General features: G+C 59.9%; 3 protein-coding genes across 4 annotated transcripts; 1 reads left to right on the top strand and 2 right to left on the bottom strand.

The window, feature by feature from the left end:
- Nucleotides 1-1,103: 1,103 nt before the first annotated feature.
- On the bottom strand, nucleotides 1,104-9,727 carry LOC102084747 (methanethiol oxidase). The gene is made up of 12 exons (XM_021280392.2): nucleotides 9,567-9,727; nucleotides 8,838-8,891; nucleotides 7,592-7,704; nucleotides 7,244-7,429; nucleotides 5,403-5,523; nucleotides 5,064-5,246; nucleotides 4,440-4,618; nucleotides 2,591-2,669; nucleotides 2,375-2,496; nucleotides 1,779-1,871; nucleotides 1,524-1,642; nucleotides 1,104-1,404 (listed from the first exon to the last, which is right to left on the bottom strand). The coding sequence occupies exons 1-12, from the start codon at nucleotides 9,622-9,624 to the stop codon at nucleotides 1,242-1,244; spliced, it is 1,470 nt and encodes a 489-aa protein (XP_021136067.1). The 5' UTR covers nucleotides 9,625-9,727; the 3' UTR covers nucleotides 1,104-1,241.
- A 3,167-nt stretch (nucleotides 9,728-12,894) lies between these two features.
- On the bottom strand, nucleotides 12,895-17,694 carry LOC110355171 (methanethiol oxidase-like). 2 transcript variants are annotated; one of them, XM_065043245.1, is made up of 12 exons: nucleotides 17,485-17,694; nucleotides 16,911-16,985; nucleotides 16,509-16,621; nucleotides 15,835-16,020; nucleotides 15,290-15,410; nucleotides 15,019-15,201; nucleotides 14,628-14,806; nucleotides 14,437-14,515; nucleotides 14,182-14,303; nucleotides 14,009-14,101; nucleotides 13,775-13,893; nucleotides 12,895-13,436 (listed from the first exon to the last, which is right to left on the bottom strand). In XM_065043245.1, the coding sequence occupies exons 1-12, from the start codon at nucleotides 17,486-17,488 to the stop codon at nucleotides 13,274-13,276; spliced, it is 1,437 nt and encodes a 478-aa protein (XP_064899317.1). In that variant the 5' UTR covers nucleotides 17,489-17,694; the 3' UTR covers nucleotides 12,895-13,273. The 2 variants fall into 2 exon arrangements, with proteins under 2 accessions (XP_064899317.1, XP_064899318.1); XM_065043246.1 differs by lacking the exon at nucleotides 15,835-16,020.
- Nucleotides 17,695-20,431: 2,737 nt separating this feature from the next.
- On the top strand, nucleotides 20,432-25,626 carry LOC102084936 (methanethiol oxidase-like). The gene is made up of 12 exons (XM_021280394.2): nucleotides 20,432-20,640; nucleotides 21,219-21,293; nucleotides 21,584-21,696; nucleotides 22,503-22,688; nucleotides 23,113-23,233; nucleotides 23,322-23,504; nucleotides 23,717-23,895; nucleotides 24,008-24,086; nucleotides 24,220-24,341; nucleotides 24,422-24,514; nucleotides 24,630-24,748; nucleotides 25,087-25,626. The coding sequence occupies exons 1-12, from the start codon at nucleotides 20,637-20,639 to the stop codon at nucleotides 25,247-25,249; spliced, it is 1,437 nt and encodes a 478-aa protein (XP_021136069.2). The 5' UTR covers nucleotides 20,432-20,636; the 3' UTR covers nucleotides 25,250-25,626.
- Nucleotides 25,627-25,914: the final 288 nt, after the last annotated feature.

Here is a 25,914-nt window from a genome sequence, read left to right as displayed (position 1 = left end):
TGCGTGCACATTGTGTGCAGTGTGTGCAATGTGTGCACACTGTGTGCAGTGTGTGTGCAATGTGTGCAGTGTGTGTGCAATGTGTGTGCACACATTGTGTGCAGTGTGTGCAATGTGTGTGTACACACTGTGCAGTGTGTGTGCAATTGAGTGCACGGTGCGTGCAGTGCGTGTGCAATGTGTGTGTGCACATTGTGTGCAGTGTGTGCAATGTGTGCAGTGTGTGTGCAATGCGTGTGCACATTGTGTGCAGTGTGCGTGCAATTGAGTGCACATTGTGTGCAGTGTGTGTGCAATGTGTGTGTGCAATGTGTGCAGTGTGTGTGCAATGTGTGTGTGCAATGTGTGCAGTGTGTGTGCAATGTGTGTACACATTGTGTGCAGTGTGCGTGCAATTGAGTGCACATTGTGTGCAGTGTGTGTGCAATGTGTGTGTGCAATGTGTGCAGTGTGTGTGCAATGTGTGTGTGCAATGTGTGCAGTGTGTGTGCAATGTGTGTACACATTGTGTGCAGTGTGCGTGCAATTGAGTGCACGGTGCGTGCAGTGCGTGTGCAATGTGTGTGTACACGTTGTGTGCAGTGTGTGCAATGTGTGTGTACACACTGTGTGCAATGTGCGTGCAATTGAGTGCACGGTGCGTGCAGTGCGTGTGCAATGTGTGTGTGCACATTGTGTGCAGTGTGTGCAATGTGTGCAGTGCGTGTGCAATGTGTGTGTGCAATGTGTGCAGTGTGTGTGCAATGTGTGTACACATTGTGTGCAGTGTGTGTGCAATGTGTGTGCACACTGTGCAGTGTGTGTGCAATTGAATGCACGGTGTGTGCAGTGCGTGTACAATGTGTGTGTGCAATGTGTGCAGTGCGTGTGCAATGTGTGTGTACACACTGTGTGCAGTGTGCGTGCAATTGAGCGCACGGTGCGTGCAGTGTGTGTGCAATGTGTGCACACTGTGTGCAGTGCGTGTGCACCAGCAGCTCCCACTCCCAGCACACAGACCACGTTTGTTTTTGGGGAGCAGACCCTGTGCCCCTCCCCCGCTCTCTCACACCCCTGGTTTGTGCCTCCCCAAAAATGGCTTGAAAACGCTGGCAGGCCAGAGCAGCGGAGGAGGAGGAGGACGGTGACCTCCGGGTTTATTGAAGCGAGCACGGGGCGCACGGTTTCTCGGGCTTTGCTGAGTGCTGGAGCCCCAGCGCCCACGCACGCGGGGGTGTTGGGGCGCGGGGAGCTGGAGGTGCCTACAGCCAGATGTCGGAGGTGCAGTCCCCGCCGGGGTAGCGCATCTCGTGCGCCAGGCAGGGCCCCCCGGGCTCCCGCCCAAAATCCACCAGGAAACCGCGGTTGACACTCAGGCCGCCCCGCTCCGTGTCCACGTCCAGCTGCAGCATCACGGAGCCTTCCCTGGGGGGGTGACAGCGGGGACACCTCCCAGGAGCCGCCCAAATTCCGTCCCCCAGCCGCGGGGTCGGCGCCTCCCGCTCATACAAGCGCCCTCGGTTAATAATTGGAATTTGTCTTACTTGATGAGGTCGGGGTAGAACTGCCTGTCCCAGGCGCTGTACAGGGACGTGGTGACATAGAGCCGCTTCCCGTCCAAGCTGAGCTGGATCATCTGGGGTCCCCCCGGCACCCGCTTCCCCTGGGAGGGGACAGAGGGGCTGCTGGACGGTGTGGGACACTCTGCCACCCCCAGTGCGGGATGTCACCTGCATCCCATGGGATGTCACTCGCACCCCGCGGGATGCAGCAGAGCAGCAGCTTGAGGACCCACTCACCTTGATGACAAAGGGCTCCGGCTGGCTTGGCAGCTCCTCGTCCTCACACACGGTCACGGGTCCCCCCTTGGTGATGCTGCCGCCCACAAAGACCTGCAGAGGTGGGAGACAGCAAGGATCCCAGAATGTGGGGGGTTGGAGGGACCTGGAAAGCTCACCCAGTGCAATCCCCCCGGAGCAGGAACACCCAGATGAGGTTACACAGGAAGGTGTCCAGGCGGGTTGGAATGTCTGCACAGAAGGAGACTCCACAACCCCCTGGGCAGCCTGGGCCAGGCTCTGCCACCCTCACCCCAACAAGTTGCTTCTCATCTTCCAGCGGAACCTCCTGTGTTGCACTTTGCACCCATTGCCCCTTGTCCTGTCCCTGGTTGTCACCAGAAGAGCCTGGCTCCATCCTCCTGACACTGCCCCTTTCCATCTTGATCCCCAGCAATGAGTCCCCCCTCAGGCTCCTCTTGTCCAGCTCCAGAGCCCCAGCTCCCTCAGCCTTTCCTCACACGGGAGATGCTCCACTCCCTCCAGCATCTTCGTTGCTCCGTGCTGAACCCCCCGAGAAACGGAGGAAACACACATGGGAGCTGCCGCCACCCCACCTGTCCCACCAGGCGCGGCCGGCGGGTGTCGGAGATGTCGTACTGGCGCACGTCCCCGTGTAACCAGTTGCTGAAGTACAGGAACCTGTCGTCCAGCGAGATGAGGATGTCGGTGATGAAGCCTTTGGGGAGGGGACAACAAGAGCTGCAAAAGCAGCCGGCGGCACCGGGAGCACCGGGAGCACCGGGTACCCGTCTCCGCGGGGGTGCACCCACCTGGCATCTCCGGGAGGAGCCACCCCTGCACCTTCTTGCTGGGGACCTGGATCACCTTCTGGGCTGCCCAGGTTCCACACTGCGGGAATGACGGGACAGGGCACGGCCCCGCGGGCTCAGCACAGCGTGAAACCCAATGCCGGGGCAGGCGCTGCTTTGGCAGCTGTGGGAAACCTCATCTCGGGCTCCGGGACCCGCGGAAGGGCTTTGGGGGCTAAAAACTTGGCTAATCTTCCAGCTCGGTTAGTTGGGTTGAGGAAAGTTGTTCCCCCTCCTCACCCACCGGGTCATTACACACAGCTGGGAACTTTGCTGGGGCTGTTGCAAACCCACAACAAAGGCGTAAATAAACCATCTTTAAATTAAATTAGATCATTTCAGCCTCAGCTCCTGCCAGTTGGGACAAGTTTGGGGAGGTGCCCCCGCGGCTGCTCCTGTTCTGGGTGCGTGGGGATGTGCGTTGGTGGGGATGGGGGATGCGGGATGTGGGATGGGGGATGCGGGAGGCAGGATGGGGGATGAAGGATGCGGGATGAGGGATGCGGGATGGGGGATGCGGGATGCAGGATGAGCGATGCAGGATGTGGGATGAGGGATGTGGGATGGGTGATGCAGGATTTGGGATGCAGGATGCAGGATGGGGGATGAGGGATGCAGGACTTGAGATGCTGGATTTGGGATGCAGGGTGCAGTATTTGGGATGCAGGATGGGGGATGCAGGATGCAGTATTTGGGATGCAGGGTGCAGAATTTGGGATGCAGGATGGGGGATTTGGGATGCAGGGTGCAGAATTTGGGATGCAGGATGGGGGATGCAGGATACAATATTTGGGATGCAGGGTGCAGAATTTGGGATGCAGGATGTGGGACTTGGGATGCAGGATGCAGGATTTGGGATGCGGGATGCAGGATGCAGGATTTGGGATGCAAGATGCAGGATTTGGGATGCGGGATGTGGGATGAGGGATGTGGGATGGGTGATGCAGGATGCAGGATGGGGGATGAGGAATGCAGGACTTGAGATGCTGGATTTGGGATGCATGGTGCAATATTTGGGATGCAGGATGGGGGATGCAGGATGCAGTATTTGGGATGCAGGGTGCAGAATTTGGGATGCAGGATGCAGGATTTGGGATGCGGGATGCAGGATGCAGGATTTGGGATGCAAGATGCAGGATTTGGGATGCGGGATGTGGGATGAGGGATGTGGGATGGGTGATGCAGGATGAAGGATGGGGGATGAGGAATGCAGGATTTGAGATGCTGGATTTGGGATGCAGGGTGCAGTATTTGGGATGCAGGATGGGGGATGCGGGATGCTGGATTTGGGATGCAGGATTCAGTATTTGGGATGCGGGATGCAGGATGGGGGATGCAGGATGTGGGATTTGGGATGCAGGGTGCAGAATTTGGGATGCAGGATGGGGGATGCAGGATACAATATTTGGGGTGCAGGGTGCAGAATTTGGGATGCAGGATGTGGGACTTGGGATGCAGGATGCAGGATTTGGGATGCAGGATGCAGGATGTGGGATGCAGGATACAGGATCAGGGATGCAGGATGGGGGATGCGGGATGGGGGATGCAGGGTTTGGGATGCAGGATGCAGGATTTGGGATGCAGGATGGGGGATGTGGGATGCAGGATGCAGGATGTGGGATGCAGGATGGGGGATGTGGGATGCAGGATGGGGGATGTGGGATGCAGGATGCAGAATGTGGGATGCAGGATGTGGGATTTGGGATGCAGGATGGGGGATTTGGGATGCAGGATGCAGGGTTTGGGATGCAGGATGCTGCGCGGGGGCAGCACCCCCATTTCCCCCGGCCCCCGTGGAGCACGTGCGCACCTCAGTCTTGTAGAAGCGGTGGATGGCGCTGCTGATGGTGCAGCCCACGAAGCCCTCGGCCGCCTCGGGGTTGTGGAGGAAGCGGATCTCCAGGGGGGCCGCGTCCTCGCCCAGGTCGATGGCCTGAACGTAGGTGTGCGCCGTCCAGTCCCACACGTTGAGCCGGCGCCCGTAGCGCCCTGGCAGGGAGGGACGGGGTGCTGAGGGGTCTCCGGGACACATGCGATGAGCTTGGGTGAGTCCTCAGCACCACCACATATTGGTTGCTTTGGAACCCGCCCGGTACCCAACGGGGACCATCTCACTGGGTCAGGGCTGCGAAGGGCAGTTTGAGCTTTGAGCTGGGGCTTCACCTCTGCAGCCCAAATCCCAGCCCAGGTCCAGCTCAACAGCAGCGTTTAGGGTCAGTCTTGGGCTGAACTCGCGTGTTGCCAGCACAAGGGCCAGGCTGGTTGTGTTTAAATCCATGTGGCCTCTAGGAATCAGTGTGAAATTTGTTTGGCAAGCAAATTGTCTTGGACACTTTGATCTACACCCATTGGCATCGGCTCTCCCTTGCAAGTGTTGAAGTGTGGCTTTCTCGCAGTGTCTCCCTCCCAGAGGATTAAACAACCATTTTCTCACCTTTCTTCAGGTCGTTTGGGTCGAAGCCGTACCCCAGGCATTTGGGGATCCCCCACTCGGTGCTGATGAGGACGTTGTGGCGCGGCTGGTACCAGAAGTCGTAACCCATCGGTGGGGACTTGTCCCCTTTCTCCCAGTTCCCCTTGACCTCGAAGGTGTCCCCGTCCAGCAGGATGAACCCACCTGACGCAGAAACAAAACCCATCGGGGGCGAGGAAATCACCCGCGTTAACAGTTATAAACCACGCAGCGATGGATCAACACGTTGTTGGGAGACCTGGGTGAAGCCTCCGGGATGTGGGGACCTGTCCTGTCCATGGACTGGGGGGACGGGGGTACCTTTGCCGTTGCCAGCTGGGTCTCCCAGGGTGCTGATCATGATTTCGCCGCTGCCCAGGCAGTGGGAGGTGTGGGGGTAGCCCAGGTCGCACCTCCAGAACACGTCCTCGGGGTTGACAACCTGCGAGAGTCCCCGACACCGTCACCCGCTCCGTGCCAGGCTGGCCGGGGTAAGCGGGTGTCGCGGTTTAACCTGAGCTGGCAATGCGACCACGCAGCCACTCGCTCACCCCATAGGGGAGAGAATCCAAAGGGAAGGGAGAAACTGGATTGAGATAAACAAGGTCTAATAAAATAACAAAATACTAAGACGCTACTAGTAAATATATATATATAATAGAAATAAAAGATACTCGAGGCAATTCCTCATGGACACGCTGAGCAGCCAGTCCCAGGAAACGGCACCTGGTCCCACAGCCCATCCCAGAGAGAGAAAAGAGGGAAAGAGGCAGAAAAGCCCAGAGGCCTCTGCAAAATGGCAAAAGGCCCAACTAAACGTCCCGACCAAAACTCCCCCGGCTGCGCCAAAAAGAGCAAAGACAAGAGAGAACCAGAAACCAGAAGGCCCCACTCTTAAATAATCAGCATGTCGCTAATTGGCTGGAATACTCTGATTGATAAATGTGGGTGTCAGTCCAGCTCTGTCCGTCCATCCCCTTCCTCGCTGCCTCACCCCTGTGGGCAGAGCTCAGAGTGTCCTTGGCTCTCAGAGCAGAGCAATTAAACACATTAACTGTGCTGGGCTGGTATCTCTTGTTCTCAGACTAAGTCCAAATAACGAGCGATGGGAAAGGAAGGTTTGTAACTGCATGAGGAAAATTAACCCGTTTTCAGTCAAACCAGCACAGCGCGGCAGCTCCTGCCGGACATCAAGACGGGACTTGCCGTGTAGCCAGCAGGGCCAAACATGCCTGGTCCCGTGTTACCGGGCATGCCGGCACATGGGACGGCTGCCACACTCGCCCCAAGTGGCTGGGGAGACATGGGTGGCACTGGGGAGGCCCTGTGTCCCTGAGAACCTCATGTCCGTCTGTCCAACCCTCCAGGGATGGTGACTCCAGCACTGCCCTGGGCAGCCTGTTCCAACGCCCCACAGCCCTTTGGGGAAGAATCATCGCCAAGGTCCCATCTCCAAACTCCATTTTTGATGCAGAGGGTGTGAAAACCAGGTTGCCCAGAGAGGTGGTGGATGAATCATCCCTGAGAACACCCCAGGTTGGGTTGGATGCGGCTCTGAGCAACTTGGTCTGGTTGGGGATGTCCCTGATGTGGTGGGATGTCCCTGATCTGTTGGAGATGTCCCTGATCTGGTTGGATGTCCCTGATGTGGTTGGATGTCCCTGATCTGTTGGAGATGTCCCTGCCTATGCCTAGATGGCTTTGAAGGTCCCTCCCAACCCAAACCTCTCCATGATCACGAACCACAGAGTCATTTTGGTTGGGAAAGAGCTTTAAGATCAAGTCCAGCTGTTCCCCACCCCTGTCCCTGCCCCATGTCCTGAGAACCTCATGTCCGTCTGTCCAGCCCTCCAGGGATGGTGACTCCAGCACTGCCCTGGGCAGCCTGTTCCAATGCCCCACAGCCCTTTGGGGAAGAAATTGTTCCTAAATCCACCCTCACCCTCCCCTGGCGCAACTTGAGGCCGTTTCCTCTGCTCCTGGCGCTTGTTCCTGGGGAGCAGAGCCCGACCCCCCTGGCTCCAAGCTCCTTTCAGGCAGTTCAGAGATCAGAAGGTCTCCCCTCAGCTCCTGTTCTCCAGCTGAACCCCCAGCTCCCTCAGCCGCTCCATCACACTTGCGCTCCAGCCCCTTTCCCGCGTCTCAGCCGCAGCTCGAGGTACCTTGAAGAGCCGGGGGGCGCGTGGGTCGGTGCCCACGTCCACCACGTAGATGCGGGAGGAGATGAGGCTGGGGAGGACCAGGCGGTTGCGCTTCTTGGTGACGTCCCCGAAGCAGCTGCTGCAGGCGTTCCAGCCCGAGTGGTGCAGCTCGTCCCCCACGTTGGGCATGGGCAGCCGGTGGATCACCTGCAAGGGTGTTTTTACATACATTCCCCAAGCGCGAGAAGGCTCAGGGTCTTGGGGAGGGCGAGATAATCATCAGGGTTTGGTACCACGTCAGCAGCTTTGGGGAATGAGCACCAAGTGTTTTCCCAGGTTGGTTTAATACCGAGATGGAGTGTTTGGTACCTGGCAGTAGCGTGGGGACGCGGGGTCGACATCCACCGTGGCCAGGAAGTCGGGTTTCTGTCTCCCGGTGTTCCTGTAGATGCACGGCACGTATATGATCTCCTCCCGGGGACCTTACAAGATGGAAACGTTGCACGAGCATCAGAATAAGTGATGGTACAAGAGCTCCCGCCCTCGTGGCCGCTGGGACCAGCTTGGCTGGGAAACGGCTTCACCGCGGGACCCGAGCTCTGCCCGGAACGTTCGATCCCCATTGAATCTCCTTTGAGCAGCCACAGGTGACACTGCTGCACTGCCACCCGTCCCGAGCCACCGTAACACCTAAAAGGGTTTGTTGTGATTCCGCGATGGATGTTCGGCCTCGGGACGGGCCGGACACTACAACTTGGCTCTCGCTTGGGGTCGTGCCAGGATAAACTATTGCCAAAGCGAGCGCCGGCAGGGAAAACTGGTTTGGGAAATGCTGAGGAAGAGAGAACGGCGGGAGACAGGGGCAGAGGTGATGTGGGACCTTGGGGTTTGATCCCAAGCAGATAGCAACTGTTTTTGCAACGTGGTGCCTTTATAGACCTTTATAAACCTCTCTAGACCTTTATAAACCTCTCTAGACCTTTGTAAACCTTTCTAGACCTTTGTAAGCCTTTCTAGACCTTTGTAAACCTTTCTAGACCTTTGTAAACCTTTCTAGACCTTTGTAAACCTTTCTAGACCTTTGTAAGCCTTTCTAGACCTTTGTAAACCTTTCTAGACCTTTGTAAACCTTTATAGACCTTTGTAAGCCTTTCTAGACCTTTGTAAACCTTTATAGACCTTTGTAAACCTTTCTAGACCTTTGTAAACCTTTCTAGACCTTTGTAAGCCTTTCTAGACCTTTGTAAGCCTTTCTAGACCTTTGTAAACCTTTCTAGACCTTTGTAAACCTTTATAGACCTTTGTAAGCCTTTCTAGACCTTTGTAAACCTTTCTAGACCTTTGTAAACCTTTATAGACCTTCAGGCGTTGGTGCCCATGTCGGCCTCGGCTTTGAGCAGCCACGGGTGCCACTGCTGCACTGTCACCCGTCCCGAGCCACCGTAACACCTGAAGAGGTTTGTTCTGATCCTGCGATGGATATTTGGCCTCGGGACGGGCCAGACGCAAAGACTCGGCTTCCCTAAGGCTGGCTGGGAACCCTCTCGGAGAACGGGGTTAATGGATAAAAGCATCGCTTTAATCTTCCCCGAAACGCCCCCAATTCCGCACTTGCCTCTCATGGCGTCCAGGGGGGAGGCGAAGCCGGGACCACACGCTCCGCACCCTCCTGCAGCGAGAACAGAAACCACCAGAAATCAGACGACTTGAGGGCTTTTAATGCCCTTTTTTAGCCTCGCTGGAGCGGTTGCGTTATTGACAACATCTGAGGAGACCTGGGATGCCCACGGCCAGCCCAATGACCCCCAGAAAGGTTTGGGGAGCCAAAAAGGCTCATTCGGAAACAAACCCCCCCTCTCAAAGGGCCCGTTTTCCCCATTTACGACACCGAAGCCTGAGGAGAGGGAGGAAAAGCTCCAGCTAAAGTGTCCGACTCGCTTTGCTGCGTCAGCTGCTTGTTTGCTTCTATTCTTATTCATTTTATGTGTCCATGAAGCACCAAGAACCCCCCCCTGCCCCTCGCCGCTCCCTTCCCCTTAGGTCACTCCCGCAAAACCAGCCCCGGCAAAGCCGGGCTTTGCACCAGCTTTGCAAAGGCTTTGCACCAGGCGAATAATGAGAGAGTGTAATGAGAGGCTTTTAATCCTCAGGCTCCTTAAACATTTCCTGAGAATATAAACCCTTCCCAGCCGAAGAAAACACCACGTTCAACCCCACGTTTCTTCGGAATTTGGGTTTTCTGGCTGCTGCAGAAACACAAGCGCAAGAACCAGTGTTGAAGGAGTTTGGGGGGATTGGGGAACAGCCCCAAACCTTCTTTTGGAGAGCAAATGGTGATTCTTACCTGCGCTGGAGCCGGAGCTCACCTGCTGGACATGGGATGGAGCCGGTGCCGCCTGCATCCTGCTGCCGGAGCAGGAAGGGGCGAGTTCAAGGAGAAGATGCGGGTCCGGAGAAGATGCAAGTCCAGAGGAACCAGGCGGCTCCGTGGGGCTTCGGATATAAAGGGAGCGGGATGGGGAGAAGGAGGGATTGGGAAGGGACGTGGAGGGAGGATCCGCATGCCCGGGGCTGTGGGAGGGACTGGAGGAGCACGGTGCACACGCATGGGGCACATACATGTAGTATGTGTATGGGGCACACACATGGGGCACATACATGTAGTATGTACATGGGGCACATACATGTAGTATGTATATGGGGCACACACATGGGGCACATACATGTAGTATGTATATGGGGCACACACTCAGGGCACATACATGTAGTATGTATACGGGGCACACACATGGGGCACATACATGTAGTATGCATATGGGACACACACATGGGGCATATGCATGTAGTATGTATATAGGGCACACACATGGGGCACATGCATGTAGTATGTATATAGGGCACACACATGGGGTACATGCATGTAGTATGTATATGGGGCACACACATGGGGCACATACATGTAGTATGTATATGGGACACACACATGGGGCATATGCATGTAGTATGTATCTGGGGCAAACACATGGGGCACACACATGTAGTATGTACATGGGGCACACACATGGGGCACATGCATGTAGTATGTATATGGGGCACATACATGGGGCACATGCATGTGGTATGTATATGGGGCACATACATGTAGTATGTATATGGGGCACACACTTAGGGCACATGCATGTAGTATGTATATGGGGCACACACATGGGGCACATACATGTAGTATGTATATAGGGCACACACATGGGGCACATACATGTAGTATGTACATGGGGCACACACATGGGGCACATGCATGTAGTATGTATATGGGGCACACACATGGGGCATATGCATGTAGTATGTATATAGGGCACACACATGGGGCACATACATGTAGTATGTACATGGGGCACACACATGGGGCACATACATGTAGTATGTATATGGGGCACACACATGGGGCATATGCATGTAGTATGTATATAGGGCACACACATGGGGCACATACATGTAGTATGTACATGGGGCACACACATGGGGCACATGCATGTAGTATGTATATGGGGTACATACATGGGGCACATACATGTAGTATGTATATGGACACACACATGGGGCACATACATGTAGTATGTGTATGGGGCACACACATGGGGCACATACATGTTGTATGTATATGGGCACACATATGGGGTACATGCATGTAGTATGTATATGGGGCACATACATGTAGTATGTATATGGGGCACACACTTAGGGCACATGCATGTAGTATGTATATGGGGCACATACATGTAGTATGTATACTGGGCACACACATGGGGCATATGCATGTAGTATGTATATGGGGCACATACATGTAGTATGTATACGGGGCACACACATGGGGCATATGCATGTAGTATGTATATGGGGCACATACATGTAGTATGTATATGGGGCACATACATGGGGTACATGCATGTAGTATGTATATAGGGCACATACATGTAGTATGTATATGGGGCACACACATGGGGCACATGCATGTAGTATGTATATGGTGCACACACAGGGGGCACACGCATAGTGCACACGCATGGGGCACACGCATCGTGCACACACATGGGGCACACACATGGTGCACACACACGGTACACGCATCGTGCACACTCATGGGGCACACACGTGGTGCACACACACGGTACACGCATTCAGCACGCCGGGAACACGCGTGTGCTGTGGCCCTGGGGAGGCTCCCGTGCCCCCGTCCCGCTGGAATCCACATCTGGACCTTCCCCCCGCGCTCCCGCCCGCAGCCAGAACTGCGCGGGGTTGCAGATGTTAATCACCAGCGCAAACGAGCAGAGGGGGCCGGGTCGCTTGGAACCGCAGACGCCGTGTTTGCTGCGGGAAGTTAATTTGCTGGCTGGGAGGGCAGAAGCAATTAGGTGGTTGGTTTTCTTTTCCCCGTGAGTCAGTGCTTGCTGCTGCTTCTGGCTGCAAACTGGGGGTGAACTGGTGTGTGTGGGGCCCCCAGAGCCACGGCTGTGCCGGTGGGCGCTGCCGTGTCCCCTCGGTGCTCACCCAGGTGGCCGGTTGTGTTTGGTGCTCAACAGCGCATCCTGCATGTCACCTCTGTCCCATGTCACCTCTGTCACAAGAAGCTGCTCCAGGAGGCCCTAGGGCTCAAAAGCAAAGGACAAGGGACAGATAAAGGGCAGCACAACTTCACCTGGACCCCAGTGAACCTTCCGGTCACCCCCCATGGAAATGTCACCACTGCAGCCCAGCAAGGTCACCATGCGAGTGTCATGGCCCTTAGGGAAGAGGGTGATGCCACCGGTGTCCTTGTGGTCCAGGAGATCTATGGGAAGATGTGATGGACTGGATGGGTGCTGCCACCAAGGGGGGAAAGTTCAATGGAATATAACAAGGGCAAGTGTAGAGTCTTGAATGTGGGCAGAACAAGCCCAGGTTCCAGTGTAAGTTGGGAATGAGCTGTTGGAGCAGTGAAAAGGGAGCTGGGGGTCCTGGGGACAGCAGGGGGACCATGAGCCAGCACTGGGCCCTTGTGGCCAGGAAGCCAATGGGACCTGGGGTGGGTTAGAAGGGGGTGGTCAGTAGGTCAGAGAGGTTCTCCTGCCCCTCTGCTCTGCCCTGGGGAGACCACACCTGGAATCTTGTGTCCAGCTGTGGCCCCTCAGTTCCAGCAGGACAGGGAACTGCTGGAGAGAGTCCAGCGCAGCCACCAAGATGCTGGAGGGAGTGGAGCATCTCCCGTGTGAGGAAAGGCTGAGGGAGCTGGGGCTCTGGAGCTGGACAAGAGGAGCCTGAGGGGGGACTCATTGCTGGGGATCAAGATGGAAAGGGGCAGTGTCAGGAGGATGGAGCCAGGCTCTTCTGGTGACAACCAGGGACAGGACAAGGGGCAATGGGTGCAAAGTGCAACACAGGAGGTTCCGCTGGAAGATGAGAAGCAACTTGTTGGGGTGAGGGTGGCAGAGCCTGGCCCAGGCTGCCCAGGGGGTTGTGGAGTCTCCTTCTGTGCAGACATTCCAACCCGCCTGGACACCTTCCTGTGTAACCTCATCTGGGTGTTCCTGCTCCATGGGGGGATTGCACTGGATGAGCTTTCCAGGGCCCTTCCAAACCCTGACCCAAAACCAGCCGGAAAGGCTGCGCTGAAATGAGACACGGGAAGGTGCAGCTGATGCACAGAACACTTTTATTGGTGGTTGAAGCAGAACACAAAGCGAAGTAGCGTCATGGAACAGGCCCCTCTCTCCACCATCCTGCACCTCGTGCTCCTCGGCCGTGTCTCGGTCGCCCTGAGCCGGGAGCAGCTGCCGAGAGCTCGTGCCGGGGGAAGAGGCTCCAGGAAGGACCCGGCTGAGGAGCGGGAGCTCGGCCACACTGGGCGCTCGGCTGCCCTTGGCCTCGCTGTGCCCCAGCGTCCTTGTCACCGCTCCGCTGACCCAACCCCAGCTCACGTTAGCAGAACCCGAGACCCCAGACCCAATAACCCCGTGCTCTTCGTTAACGGCCGCGCAGTGGAAGAGCAAGGAAGAGGGAACCTGGCTGGGGCGCTTAGGAAAAGACCTCGGTGGTGGCGTCTCCGCAAGGGAAGTGGATGGCATTAGCCAGGCACGGGCCGCAGGGCTCCTTTCCGAAATCCACCAGGAAGTCCTTGTTCACGGTCAGGCCTCCTCTCTCGGTGTCCACATCGATCAGCACCATGACGGCGCCTTCCCTGCCGGGGGACACGAGCACGGCCGCTCCAGCCCAGCACACGGCGGGAGGTGCCGGAGCAGGGACGTGGCTCCCGGAGACCCGCGGTGGCTCCAGCCCCATCAGCCCGAGCCCCCAACACTCTCCCCGTCAAAGCCCCGGCCCTGCAGCTCCGCGCCGGCCCAGCCAGAGCTGCTGGGACTCACCTGCCCAGGAGGTTCCACCCCAGAGAGCCGTGGGGACGACGTCAGGACAACCTGTCCCCCCGCAACCCCGGCCAGGCCCTTGTCCCCCCAGCCCAGGCACCGTTCCCATCCCCAGCCGTGCCCCAGAGGCCCCTTTGCCCCAACCCCTCCTCACCGGACCATGTCGGGGTAGAACTGCCTGTCCCAGGCGCTGTAGAAGGAGGTGGTGACGTACAGCCTCTTGCCGTCCCGGCTGAGCTGCAAGCGGCTGGGGCCGCCGTACACCCTGCGGCACTGCGGGCACGGCAGAGCGGGGCTGTCAGCGGCTGGCACCGGGCGCCGAGCCCCGTGGGCACCGCGATGGAGCCGCAGCCCAGAGCCCGGGCAGCCCCAGCCCAGCTGCGCTCACCTTGACCACCAAGGGCTCGGGCTGGCACTTCAGCTCCTCGTCCCGGCACACGGCCACGGGCCCACAGCGCACGATGCTGCCTCCTACGAACACCTGCGAGCGGGACAGAGGGGCCATGGCACCCGGTCCTGCCCAGGGACCCGGCGCTGCCGGCCCTCCTGCCCCCGCCTCACCTGTCCCACCAGCCGGGGCTTGCAGCCCCTGGTCAGCTCGTACTGGCGGACGTCTCCGTGCCACCAGTTGCTGACGTACAGGAACCGGTCATCCGGGGAGATGACGATGTCCACGATGAAGGCTGCGGCACAGAACAAGCGGCTCCAGAGCTGCCCCGGGGCGGCGGCTCCAGCTCAGGGGGTGCGCAGCCCCCAGCCCCTCCCAGCAGCCCACTCGGGTCCCCCCGCACAGGGTGCCGCTCCAGCCACACCAACCTGGCATCCTGGGCATGATCCAGTTCTTCACCTCCTTGTCTGGGATGCGAATCACCTCTTCCACCTCCCAGCAGTCTCTCTGCACGGGGAACATGGGCAGCGCAGGCTGAGCCCCCTCTGTGCCCCCCAACCCGTCCTGCCGGCCCCCCGCTGGCCCCAGGCCGGGGCTCCCCGCTCGCGCAGACACTCGCCTGGCACTTGTAGAAGCGGTAGATGACGCCGCTCAGGGCGCAGCTGACGTAGCCCTCGGCAGCGTTACGGTTGTGCAGGAATTTCACGCTCAGGGGCAGGGAGTCCTCCCCCAGGTCAATGCACTGGATGACTCTGCGGCACGACAAGTTCCACACGTAGATGTTGCGCCCGAAGACCCCTGGGGAAAAAGGAAACCGAGTCACGAGAGGGGGATCTGCCCATGGGGACTTGTCCCTCCCCAAATTGCCCACACACAGGGATGGCCACGGCAGCGACCGGCCAGAACAGGCAGAGAAACGGCAGCGGTTTGGGAGCAGCGGGAGAGATGAGGAGCCGCTCCTCCCATCCCAGCCACTCAGGGGTTCTGGCTCAGCACCCCGGTTCCCTCACCTTTCTTGAGGTCGTCAGGGCAGAACCCGCGTCCCACGACATTGAGGGCAAATCCAGACGTGCTGATCAGGACGTCGAGGCACGGCTGGAACCAGAACTGGTACCCGCCGGCGGGAGACTCGCAGTCCTTCTCCCAGTTCCCCTTCAGCTCAAAGTTCTGTCCATCCAGCACCACAAACCCACCTGCCACACAAAAGGGGACGCGTGACAAACCGCAGGCTGAGCCACCAGCCCAGCCCGTGTGTCCGTGGGGTCACTGGGGACAAGGCACCTTTGGAGTTGCCGGCCGGGTCTCCCACGTTGGCAATCAGGACGTCACCGCACGGCAGCTGGCGGGGGACGTTGAGGTAGCCCTTGTCACACGTCCAGAAGACGCACTCGGGCGGGATGATCTGCAAAAGGGACACATGGCGCTCAGGCTCCCGCCGCTCCGCTCCTGTCCCGCTCCCCGGCACAGTTTGCCAGCGCAGGTCTCGCACTGTCCCCAGCACCCGCAGCGGTTTTGTCCCCGAGAGACCCACATGCTGGGGCTGCTCCCTCTGCACGACACCAAGAGCAGCGACCCCAACCCCAACAGCCCCTCTGTCCCCTCCCGGCCATGGGACACGGGGTGTGCGCGACTTCCAGCCACCAGAACAGAGACAGGACGGCGAGGACGCTCGGAGCCTCCCCGGCTGGGAGGGACAGAGGGACCCGTGTCCCAGCTCCAGAGCGCGGAGAGGAGATGGACAGAGAACCTTCTACCCGGGACGGCCCCAGAAGCACCAGTTCCCAACTCCTTCCCAGGAACTCGTCGCCGGGTCCCCCCCGGCATACCTTGCACACCCGGGGAGCGCGGCACTGGCATGCCAAATCCACCACGTAAATGCGGGAAGAAATCAAACCGGGCACAATCAGCTTGTTCCATCGTGTGCCGCAATTGTCAGGGCAGACGCAGGGATCGCTCAAGCCAAACGAATGCAGCTCGTCCCCAAGGTTGGGCATGAACAGGCGGTGGATCACCTAGGCAGTCAAGGCAGAGTTAGGCTGGGCTCAGGGGACACGGGGACCCTTGAGCAATGGACGGCTGGGCTCAGATCCACCTCCATGATGGGGACAACCCGACCTACAGCTTCAGAGCTGGGAGATGCCGATTTCCCACATGGGTGGCCCCAGGTTGGCCCAGAGCACAACAGAACGGCTCCGAAACGGCAGCACGAGAGCAAGAGGTGCAAGTCTGCAAATTGCTGCAGCTCTGAAGCCCCGACTCAGCGGGAGCATCTCCCTGCGGAGCAGCACCCACGGGTGACCCCGAGCCCCAGAGCTCCCGGGCAGCACTGAGATGCTCTGGAAGTGAGTTGGGAAGTGAGTCGGAGCCGCCCCATCCCCGGGACAGCGAGAGGGGACGATCAGCCAGAGCCGGGCACCCAGAGCAGAGCGGGACAGAGGAGCCGGCGCAGGGGACACGCGGAGCCGGCAGCGGGTCCCCACAGCCCGGCTGACAGCGGTACCTGGCCATAGCAGGGCGAGCAGGGGTCAAGGTCGATAGTGGCCAGGAAGTCAGGCTTCTCAATGCACGTATTCCTGTAGGTGCAGGTCACGTAGGCGACGTCCTCCCGAGGAACTGTGGGAGAGAAGCTGCTGTTAAACCTGCCCGGAGCCGCATAGGGCAGGAAAAGCTGCCACAGGTTTGCTGAGGGTGCTGGGCTGGTTTTTGGGGTGCTACAAGCTCCTTCTTGCTTAGGGCCACCCGCCTGACCCCAGTTCTGATCCTGACCCGGGGTGGCAGCACAACAGCCGTGGGTCCCCACAGAGTCACCATTTGCTCTGGTTTGGAAGGGGCTCAGCAAACATGGGGGGTTGCTGGTGGTCTTGCTGGCACGGAACTCCCTCCCGACCCCCCGGTGCTCTACCTGGTACACAGCACACTCCTTTCGCAATGTCCTGGCAGGTCTGGAACTGCTGGCACGGAACTTTGCATTTGTTTGCTGTGGGGAGAAGAGAAAAACGTGAGGAATGGCCCCGGCCTTGGAAGGTGCCGATTCTGAAGGTTCCGTCCCACCCCACGAAGCTTCTACCCCCCGGCTGCCAACAGGGACAGACAGACAGAGCTGTCCCCAAGCCCACGGCAGGACAGATGGACCAGGCGGGGAAACACAACGGGTTCTTGTCTGCATCAGCCCCAGCTCTGCCATCACTCAGTATGGAGAGGGACAAACCCGGTCCTATGGGACTGGATGTCACCAGGGGTGTCTGCAGAGAGACAAACCCGGTCCTGTGGGACTGGGTGTCACTGGGGACTGTCCCCTGGTCCCTGTGGGTCTGGCTGTCACTGGGGGTGTCTGCAGAGGGACAAACCCGGTCCTGTGGGACTGGGTGTCCCTGGGGATGTCACCCCTGGTCCCCCTGGGACTGGGCGTCCCCGAGGGGTCCCTGTACCCCTGTCTGATTCCAGGCGGTGGCTGCGGTGGCCACAGCATCTCTCACCCATGCTGGAGCTGCGGGTCCCTCTCCTGCGAGCGGAGCTGCTGGCGCTGGAGCTGCACTCGTGTCAGTCTCGCCGGAGCGGGGTGTCTGGGGCTACGGCTGCTCCCGGGGGACTTTATATCCCAACCCAGGGGTGGGGGGACAAGGCGAAGCTGCCCAGGGAGGAGCCGTCGCTACCCAGCGTTTGGGAGGTGCCAGCCCAGCACCACAGCTGGTTTCTGCCTTTGCCAACTGCCAATCTGGGCCAGAAATCTGCTGTTCCGTGCAGGTCTGTTCCTCAAACGCCATCTCCCGTATCTGATCCCGGGCTCTGCTGCTCCCCGTGGGCTCCGCTGGCTCCGAGGCCTCATGTGCCAGCCCAGGAACAAGCTCAGCGAAGCCATCGCCGTCCCCGCGCCGCTGCCGCACCAACGTGCCGAGGCTGCAGATTCCAGGGAGGGACGAGGAGCCCAGCGAGATAATGGCCCCACCATTCACCTCCTGGCCATTACCCGCGGTGGACACGCCGAGGCCACCAAAGGCACCTCTGAAATGTGGCCCCTGAGCCAAGGCACGTCCCTGGCTCGGGCTGAGCTCCAGCATGGGCACCCCGGGGCCGGCACCAGTTCCGCACAGCGCCCGGTACCAGCGTGGCCAAAATGGGAATAAACCGCCCCAAACCCCCCGGGAGCAGCAGAGCCACCGTTCCAGGGTCTGAGGGGCTGGACAGAAGAGCTCTGGGATCAGGGTCCCCTCCGTGGGTCACCATGGGCCCAGCTGCCACCAAATGCCAAACTGACCCAGGGAGAGACCCCCAAGCACCACAGAACATGAACGAGCATCGTGTCTCATGGCAGAACTGCTCCATCTGTGGGCAAATGCCACGGGTGGAGTGATCACCCCACGCAGGGATGTGGGAACATCCGCCAGCAGAGAACCCCGGGAGATCCCGATCACAGGAGCCCGTCTGTCTCACCGGGGCTGCAACAGTCGAACCAGCCAGGGTCGGGTGTTCTGCCTTCACGTTCGTGATGGGATCAATAGAGACTGACCAGAAACTCATACACAGGAGTGGAAAACAAGTCATTGGAGTGGAACCTGGAACGTGCAGGTGTCTGCTCAGTGTGTGTGTCCCTGGTTTGTATTCTCATCTCCAGCAGCAAAGTCCCATGTGTCACAGGCTGGACTCTGATCCCTGTGCTTGCTCCTTGGGCACTGGTTTAGGCCGGGCTTAGGGCAGAGCCGGGAGAGCATCCGCAGGGCCTCCTCATCCTCCCCAGTGGCGGCTGCTGCTCCGGTGCCGGGAGGAGACGAGGCAGGAGCTGATTCAGCAAAAACTGTGCTGCCAAAACCGTGACTCACGGCCCGTGACCCCACGGCGGGTCCTGGAGTCACGTCTCATCCCCCGGCGGCTGAAACTCCCCCCAACCCCGAGGATGTGGGTTTGGGGCAGCGGTGGGAGCCGCCCCCACGCTGGCATGGGGCGGCGCTGAGCTGCGCTTTAATTAGCAAATTTAATTAAATTAGCAAACCCCACAGCCCACAGCCGGGTTTGGCGAAGGCTGCCAAAGACGTCAGCAGGGAAAGCCAAAGAGGATGACCGTCAAACTTTGGGAATGAGTAGAAGCCTGATGAGCTGCTTAATTAGCAGGTGCAAGGAGAAGGTGCAGGTGACATGCGCACGGTGACGGCAGGAGCGCAACAGCACCCGATGTCATGGCAAAGCAGCGCCGAGCAAACACAGGGGATCGTGCTGGAGCGGCTCCCAGGTGCGTTCTGTCCGTCCTTTGTATATTTTAAAGTCAGCCTTGCAAACAGCAAATGGAGCTGCATCCTGGGTCTGGCCTGAGCATCCTTCCCCAGGCACCGTGCTGTGGTCCATGGTGCCTGGAGCTGGTGTTGGGGTGATGATGGATCCTCCAGCTGGGAATGGAACTGCTGCTCTCTGGCAGGAGTGAGAACGAGCCTGAGCTAAAAACAAAACATCCCAAACCAAACAAAACCCTCAAACAAACAAAAAGCCGCAAACAAAAATACCAAAGCAAACAAAACCCCACAAAGAAAACCCCTCAAACAAACAAAAAAAACCCCAAACAAACAAAACAAAACCCCAACAAACATTTTTTTACTGCCTGAAACAGCATTTTCCAGCAGGGCCCACCTGCCTCTGATTGCATACTAATTACTAGAGAATTGGCTTCAGCTGGGTGCTGCGCCATGGTCACACGTTTAAAGTGCCGACAGGAACCAGAGAGCCACTAATGACAGTCCCAGTGAGACAGACGGGCTCCTATGATCACGATCTCCCGGGGTTCTCCGCTGGCGGATGTTCCCACATTCCTGCGTGGGGTGATCACTCCACCTATGGCATTTGCCCATGGATGGAGCGGCTCTGCCACGAGACATGATGTTTGTTCACATTCCACGGTGCTCGGGGGTCTCTAGTGGTGTCAGCTCTTCTGTCCAGCCCCTCAGACCCTGGAACGGGGGCTCTGCTGCTCCCGGGGGGTTTGGGGCGGTTTATTCCCATTTTGGCCACGCTGGTGCCGGGCGCTGTGCGGAACTGGTGCTGGCCCTGGGGTGCCCATGGAGCAGATGCTGGAGCTCAGCCCGAACCAGGGACGTGCCTTGGCTCAGGGGCCACATTTCAGAGGTGCCTTTGGTGGCCTCGGCGTGTCCACCGCGGGTAATGGCCAGGAGGTGAATGGTGGGGCCATTATCTCGCTGGGCTCCTCGTCCCTCCCTGGAATCTGCAGCCTCGGCACGTCGGTGCGGCAGCGGCGCGGGGACGGCGATGGCTTCGCTGAGCTTGTTCCTGGGCTGGCACATGAGGCCTCGGAGCCAGCGGAGCCCACGGGGAGCAGCAGAGCCCGGGATCAGATACGGGAGATGGCGTTTGAGGAACAGACCTGCACGGAACAGCAGATTTCTGGCCCAGATTGGCGGTTGGTAAAGGCGGAAACCAGCTGTGGTGCTGGGCTGGCACCTCCCAAACGCTGGGTAGCGACGGCTCCTCCCTGGGCAGCTTCGCCTTGTCCCCCCACCCCTGGGTTGGGATATAAAGTCCCCCGGGAGCAGCCGTAGCCCCAGACACCCCGCTCCGGCGAGACTGACACGAGTGCAGCTCCAGCGCCAGCAGCTCCGCTCGCAGGAGAGGGACCCGCAGCTCCAGCATGGGTGAGAGATGCTGTGGCCACCACAGCCACCGTCTGGAATCAGACAGGGGTGCAGGGACCCTTCGGGGACACCCAGTCCCAGGGGGACCAGGGGTGACATCCCCAGGGACACCCAGTCCCACAGGACTGGGTTTGTCCCTCTGCAGACACCCCCAGTGACACCCAGTCCCACAGGGACCAGGGGACAGTCCCCAGTGACACCCAGTATCACAGGACTGGGTTTGTCCCTCTACAGACACCCCTGGTGACACCCAGTCCCATGAAGACCGGGGTGACAGTCCGTGGTGACACCCAGTCCCATGGAGACCAGGGTGACAGTCCCTGGTGACACCCAGTCCCATAGGACCGGGTTTGTCCCTCTCCATACTGAGTGATGGCAGAACTGGGGCTGATGCAGACAAGAACCCGTTGTGTTTCCCCGCCTGGTCCATCTGTCCTGCCGTGGGGTTGGGAGCAGCTCTGTCTGTCTGTCCCTGTTGGCAGCCGGGGGGTAGAAGCTTCGTGGGGTGGGACGGAACCTTCAGAATCGGCACCTTACAGGCCGGGGCCATTCCTCACGTTTTTCTCTTCTCCCCACAGCAAACAAATGCAAAGTTCCGTGCCAGCAGTTCCAGACCTGCCAGGACATTGCGAAAGGAGTGTGCTGTGTACCAGGTAGAGCACCGGGGGGGTCGGGAGGGAGTTCTGTGGCAGCAAGACCACCAGCAACCCCCCATGTTTGCTGAGCCCCTTCCAAACCAGAGCAAATGGTGACTCTGTGGGGACCCACGGCTGTTGTGCTGCCACCCCGGGTCAGGATCAGAACTGGGGTCAGGCAGGTGGCCCTGAGCAATGAGGGGCTTGTAGCACCCCGAAAACCAGCCCAGCGCCCTCTGAGAGCCTGCAGCAGCTATTCCTACCCCGTGTTGCTCCAGGTGGGTTTAACAACAGCTTCTCTCCCACAGTTCCTCGGGAGGACGTCGCTTACGTGACCTGCACCTACAGGAATACGTGCATTGAGAAGCCTGACTTCCTGGCTGTCATCGACCTTGACCCCTGCTCGCCCTGCTATGGCCAGGTACCGCTGTCAGCCGGGCTGTGGGGACCCGCTGCCGGCTCCGCGTGTCCCCTGCACCGGCTCCTCTGTCCCGCTCTGCTCTGGGTGCCCGGCTCTGGCTGATCGTCCCCTCTCGCTGTCCCGGGGATGGGGCGGCTCCGACTCACTTCCCAACTCACTTCCAGAGCATCTCAGTGCTGCCTGGAGCTCTGGGGCTCGGGGTCACCCGTGGGTGCTGCTCTGCAGGGAGATGCTCCCGCTGAGTCGGGGCTTCAGAGCTGCAGCAATTTGCAGACTTGCACCTCTTGCTCTCGTGCTGCCGTTTCGGAGCCGTTCTGTTGTGCTCTGGGCCAACCTGGGGCCACCCACGTGGGAAACCGGCATTTCCCGGCTCTGAAGCTGCAGGTCGGGTTGTCCCCATCATGTTGGTGGATCTGAGCCCAGCTGCCCATGGCTACAGGAGCTCAGCAGAAAATGCACTTTAGAGCCAAGAGTGGCTTCTGAAAGTCCCGAACCCGCCGCGAGCTCCGGGCTCAGGAGGGGTCTGCAGAGCAGCGCATGGTTGTGTCAGGGCGATAATTGGCGTTTCTGTGCATGCCTGGTTGTCCCAATTTGAGTGGCATGGGGGAGGAATTCCTGAGCAAACCCCACAGCTCCAGGCACACGCGGCTCCTGCCGCAGCGCAGAGCCCAGGGCCGGGAGCAGCGTTCCCCGTCTCTGGAGGCAGAACCAGCCCCAGGCAAGCAAGACACTGAGAGAGCAGGATGTGCAGCATTGAGGGTCCCCGTGTCCCCTGAGCCCAGCCTAACTCTGCCTTGACCGCCTAGGTGATCCACCGCCTGTTCATGCCCAACCTCGGAGACGAGCTGCATTCAGCGGGCTGGATCACTGTCTGCGTCTGCCCCGACAACGCTGACACGCGATGGACCAAGCTGATTGTGCCCGGTTTGATTTCCTCCCGCATTTACGTGGTGGATGTGGGATCCCGGTGCCACACTCCCCGGCTGTGCAAGGTATTCCGGGGGGGACCCGGTGACGAGTTCCTGGGAAGGAGTTGGGAACTGGTGCTTCTGGGGCCGTCCCGGGTAGAAGGTTCTCTGTCCATCTCCTCTCCGCGCTCTGGAGCTGGGACACGGGTCCCTCTGTCCCTCCCAGCCGGGGAGGCTCCGAGCGTCCTCGCCGTCCTGTCTCTGTTCTGGTGGCTGGAAGTCGCGCACACCCCGTGTCCCATGGCCGGGAGGGGACAGAGGGGCTGTTGGGGTTGGGGTCGCTGCTCTTGGTGTCGTGCAGAGGGAGCAGCCCCAGCATGTGGGTCTCTCGGGGACAAAACCGCTGCGGGTGCTGGGGACGGTGCGAGACCTGTGCTGGCAAACTGTGCCGGGGAGCGGGACAGGAGCGGAGCGGCGGGAGCCTGAGCGCCATGTGTCCCTTTTGCAGATCATCCCGCCCGAGTGCGTCTTCTGGACGTGTGACAAGGGCTACCTCAACGTCCCCCGCCAGCTGCCGTGCGGTGACGTCCTGATTGCCAACTTGGGAGACCCGGCCGGCAACTCCAAAGGTGCCTTGTCCCCAGTGACCCTGCAGACACACGGGCTGGGCTGGTGGCTCAGCCTGCGGTTTGTCACACGTCCCCTTTTGTGCGGCAGGTGGCTTTGTGGTGCTGGATGGACACAACTTTGAGCTGAAGGGGAACTGGGAAAACGAGTGCGAGTCTCCCGCGGGCGGGTACGAATTCTGGTTCCAGCCGTGCCTCGACGTCCTGATCAGCACATCTGGAATCGCCCCCAAAATTGCGGGATACGGGTTCTGCCCTGACGACCTCAAGAAAGGTGAGGGAACCGGGGTGCTGAGCCAGAACCCCTGAGTGGCTGGGATGGGAGGAGCGGCTCCTCGTCTCTCCCGCTGCTCCCAAACCGCTGCCGTTTCTCTGCCTGTTCTGGCCGGTCGCTGCCGTGGCCGTCCCTGTGTGTGGGCAATTTGGGGAGCGACGAGTCCCCATGGGCAGATCCCCCTCTCGTGACTCGGTTTCCCTTTTCCCCAGGGATCTTCGGGCGCAACATCTACGTGTGGAACTTGTCGTGCCGCAACATCATCCAGTGCATTGACCTGGGGGAGGACTCCCTGCCCCTGAGCGTGAAATTCCTGCACAACCGTAACGCTGCCGAGGGCTACGTCAGCTGCGCCCTGAGCGGCGTCATCTACCGCTTCTACAAGTGCCAGGCGAGTGTCTGCGCGAGCGGGGAGCCCCGGCCTGGGGCCAGCGGGGGGCCGGCAGGACGGGTTGGGGGGCACAGAGGGGGCTCAGCCCGCGCTGCCCGTGTTCCCCATGCAGAGAGACTGCTGGGAGGTGGAAGAGGCAATTTGCATCCCAGACAAGGAGGTGACGGGCTGGATCATGCCCAGGATGCCAGGTTGGTGTGGCTGGAGCGGCACCCTGTGCGGGGGGACCCGAGGGGGCTGCTGGGAGGGGCTGGGGGCTGCGCACCCCCCGAGCTGGAGCCGCCGCCCCGGGGCAGCTCTGGAGCCGCTTGTTCTGTGCCGCAGCCTTCATCGTGGACATCGTCATCTCCCCGGATGACCGGTTCCTGTACGTCAGCAACTGGTGGCACGGAGACGTCCGCCAGTACGAGCTGACCAGGGGCTGCAAGCCCCGGCTGGTGGGACAGGTGAGGCGGGGGCAGGAGGGCCGGCAGCGCCGGGTCCCTGGGCAGGACCGGGTGCCATGGCCCCTCTGTCCCGCTCGCAGGTGTTCGTAGGAGGCAGCATCGTGCGCTGTGGGCCCGTGGCCGTGTGCCGGGACGAGGAGCTGAAGTGCCAGCCCGAGCCCTTGGTGGTCAAGGTGAGCGCAGCTGGGCTGGGGCTGCCCGGGCTCTGGGCTGCGGCTCCATCGCGGTGCCCACGGGGCTCGGCGCCCGGTGCCAGCCGCTGACAGCCCCGCTCTGCCGTGCCCGCAGTGCCGCAGGGTGTACGGTGGCCCCAGCCGCTTGCAGCTCAGCCGGGACGGCAAGAGGCTGTACGTCACCACCTCCTTCTACAGCGCCTGGGACAGGCAGTTCTACCCCGACATGGTCCGGTGAGGAGGGGTTGGGGCAAAGGGGCCTCTGGGGCACGGCCGGGGATGGGAACGGCGCCCGGGCTGGGGGGACAAGGGCCTGGCCGGGGTTGCAGGGGGACAGGTTGTCCTGACGTCGTCCCCACGGCTCCCTGGGGTGGAACCTCCTGGGCAGGTGCATCCCAGCGGCTCTGGCTGGGCCGGCGCGGAGCTGCAGGGCCGGGGCTTTGACGGGGAGAGTGTTGGGGGCTCGGGCTGATGGGGCTGGAGCCACCGCGGGTCTCCGGGAGCCACGTCCCTGCTCCGGCACCTCCCGCCGTGTGCTGGGCTGGAGCGGCCGTGCTCGTGTCCCCCGGCAGGGAAGGCGCCGTCATGGTGCTGATCGATGTGGACACCGAGAGAGGAGGCCTGACCGTGAACAAGGACTTCCTGGTGGATTTCGGAAAGGAGCCCTGCGGCCCGTGCCTGGCCAAGGACATCCACTTCCCTTGCGGAGACGCCACCACCGAGGTCTTTTACTAAGCGTGCCAGCCAGGTTCCCTCCTCCTTGCTCTTATACTGCGCGGCCGTTAACGAAAAGCGCGATAATTGGGTCTGGGGTCTCGGGTTCTGCTAACATGAGCTGGGGTTGGGTCAGCGGAGCGGTGACAAGGACGCTGGAGCACAGCGAGGCCAAGGGCAGCCGAGCGCCCAGTGTGGCCGAGCTCCCGCTCCTCAGCCGGGTCCTTCCTGGAGCCTCTTCCCCCGGCACGAGCTCTCGGCGGCTGCTCCCGGCTCAGGGCGACCGAGACACGGCCGAGGAGCACGAGGTGCAGGATGGTGGAGAGAGGGGCCTGTTCCATGACGCTACTTCGCTTTGTGTTCTGCTTCAAGCACCAATAAAAGTGTTCTGTGCAGCAGCTGCACCTTCCCGTGTCTCATTTCAGCGCAGCCTTTCCGGCTGGTTTTGGGGCCACCAAACATTGGCCATGGGGAACGAGCCGCTTAGGGCTCTGCAGATCCCTCAGGCACGACCCTGGTTGTGCCAGATGCCTCCAGGTCATCCATCCAAATCTGGCACGTGTCTGCTTTCCTCGTTCTCTTTTGTGTATTTTATAGGGAAACTTGGCAGCTATTTGTGCTGCTTCTGTCCTGTCAAAGCACCGTTGCGTTGGTATCACCCAAAGCAACTGTGGGGTTTTTGTGGG

This window comes from Columba livia, chromosome 28 (assembly GCF_036013475.1).
Source record: "Columba livia isolate bColLiv1 breed racing homer chromosome 28, bColLiv1.pat.W.v2, whole genome shotgun sequence".
Taxonomy (NCBI): Eukaryota; Metazoa; Chordata; class Aves; order Columbiformes; family Columbidae; genus Columba; species Columba livia.
This window is presented reverse-complemented; position numbering and strand designations above follow the sequence as displayed.

What these genes read in the sequence shown, in the direction of transcription:
- LOC110355171 (XM_065043245.1), bottom strand. An exon ending in CCCTGACGACCTCAAGAAAG is followed by an intron (nt 14,807 to 15,018) that starts GTGAGGGAACCG and finishes CTTTTTCCCCAG; the next exon opens with GGGTCTTCGGGCGCAACATC. An exon ending in AGCCCCGGCTGGTGGGACAG is followed by an intron (nt 14,102 to 14,181) that starts GTGAGGCGGGGG and finishes TCCCGCTCGCAG; the next exon opens with GTGTTCGTAGGAGGCAGCAT.
- LOC102084936 (XM_021280394.2), top strand. An exon ending in GATCATGCCCAGGATGCCAG is followed by an intron (nt 24,087 to 24,219) that starts GTTGGTGTGGCT and finishes TCTGTGCCGCAG; the next exon opens with CCTTCATCGTGGACATCGTC. An exon ending in TTCTACCCCGACATGGTCCG is followed by an intron (nt 24,749 to 25,086) that starts GTGAGGAGGGGT and finishes GTCCCCCGGCAG; the next exon opens with GGAAGGCGCCGTCATGGTGC.
- LOC102084747 (XM_021280392.2), bottom strand. Translation starts at nt 9,624, where the DNA reads ATGCAGGCGGCACCGGCTCCATCCCATGTCCAGCAGGTGAGCTCCGGC. An exon ending in ACCGCTTCTACAAGACTGAG is followed by an intron (nt 2,670 to 4,439) that starts GTGCGCACGTGC and finishes TCATTCCCGCAG; the next exon opens with TGTGGAACCTGGGCAGCCCA. An exon ending in GGCCGCGCCTGGTGGGACAG is followed by an intron (nt 1,872 to 2,374) that starts GTGGGGTGGCGG and finishes CCACCTCTGCAG; the next exon opens with GTCTTTGTGGGCGGCAGCAT.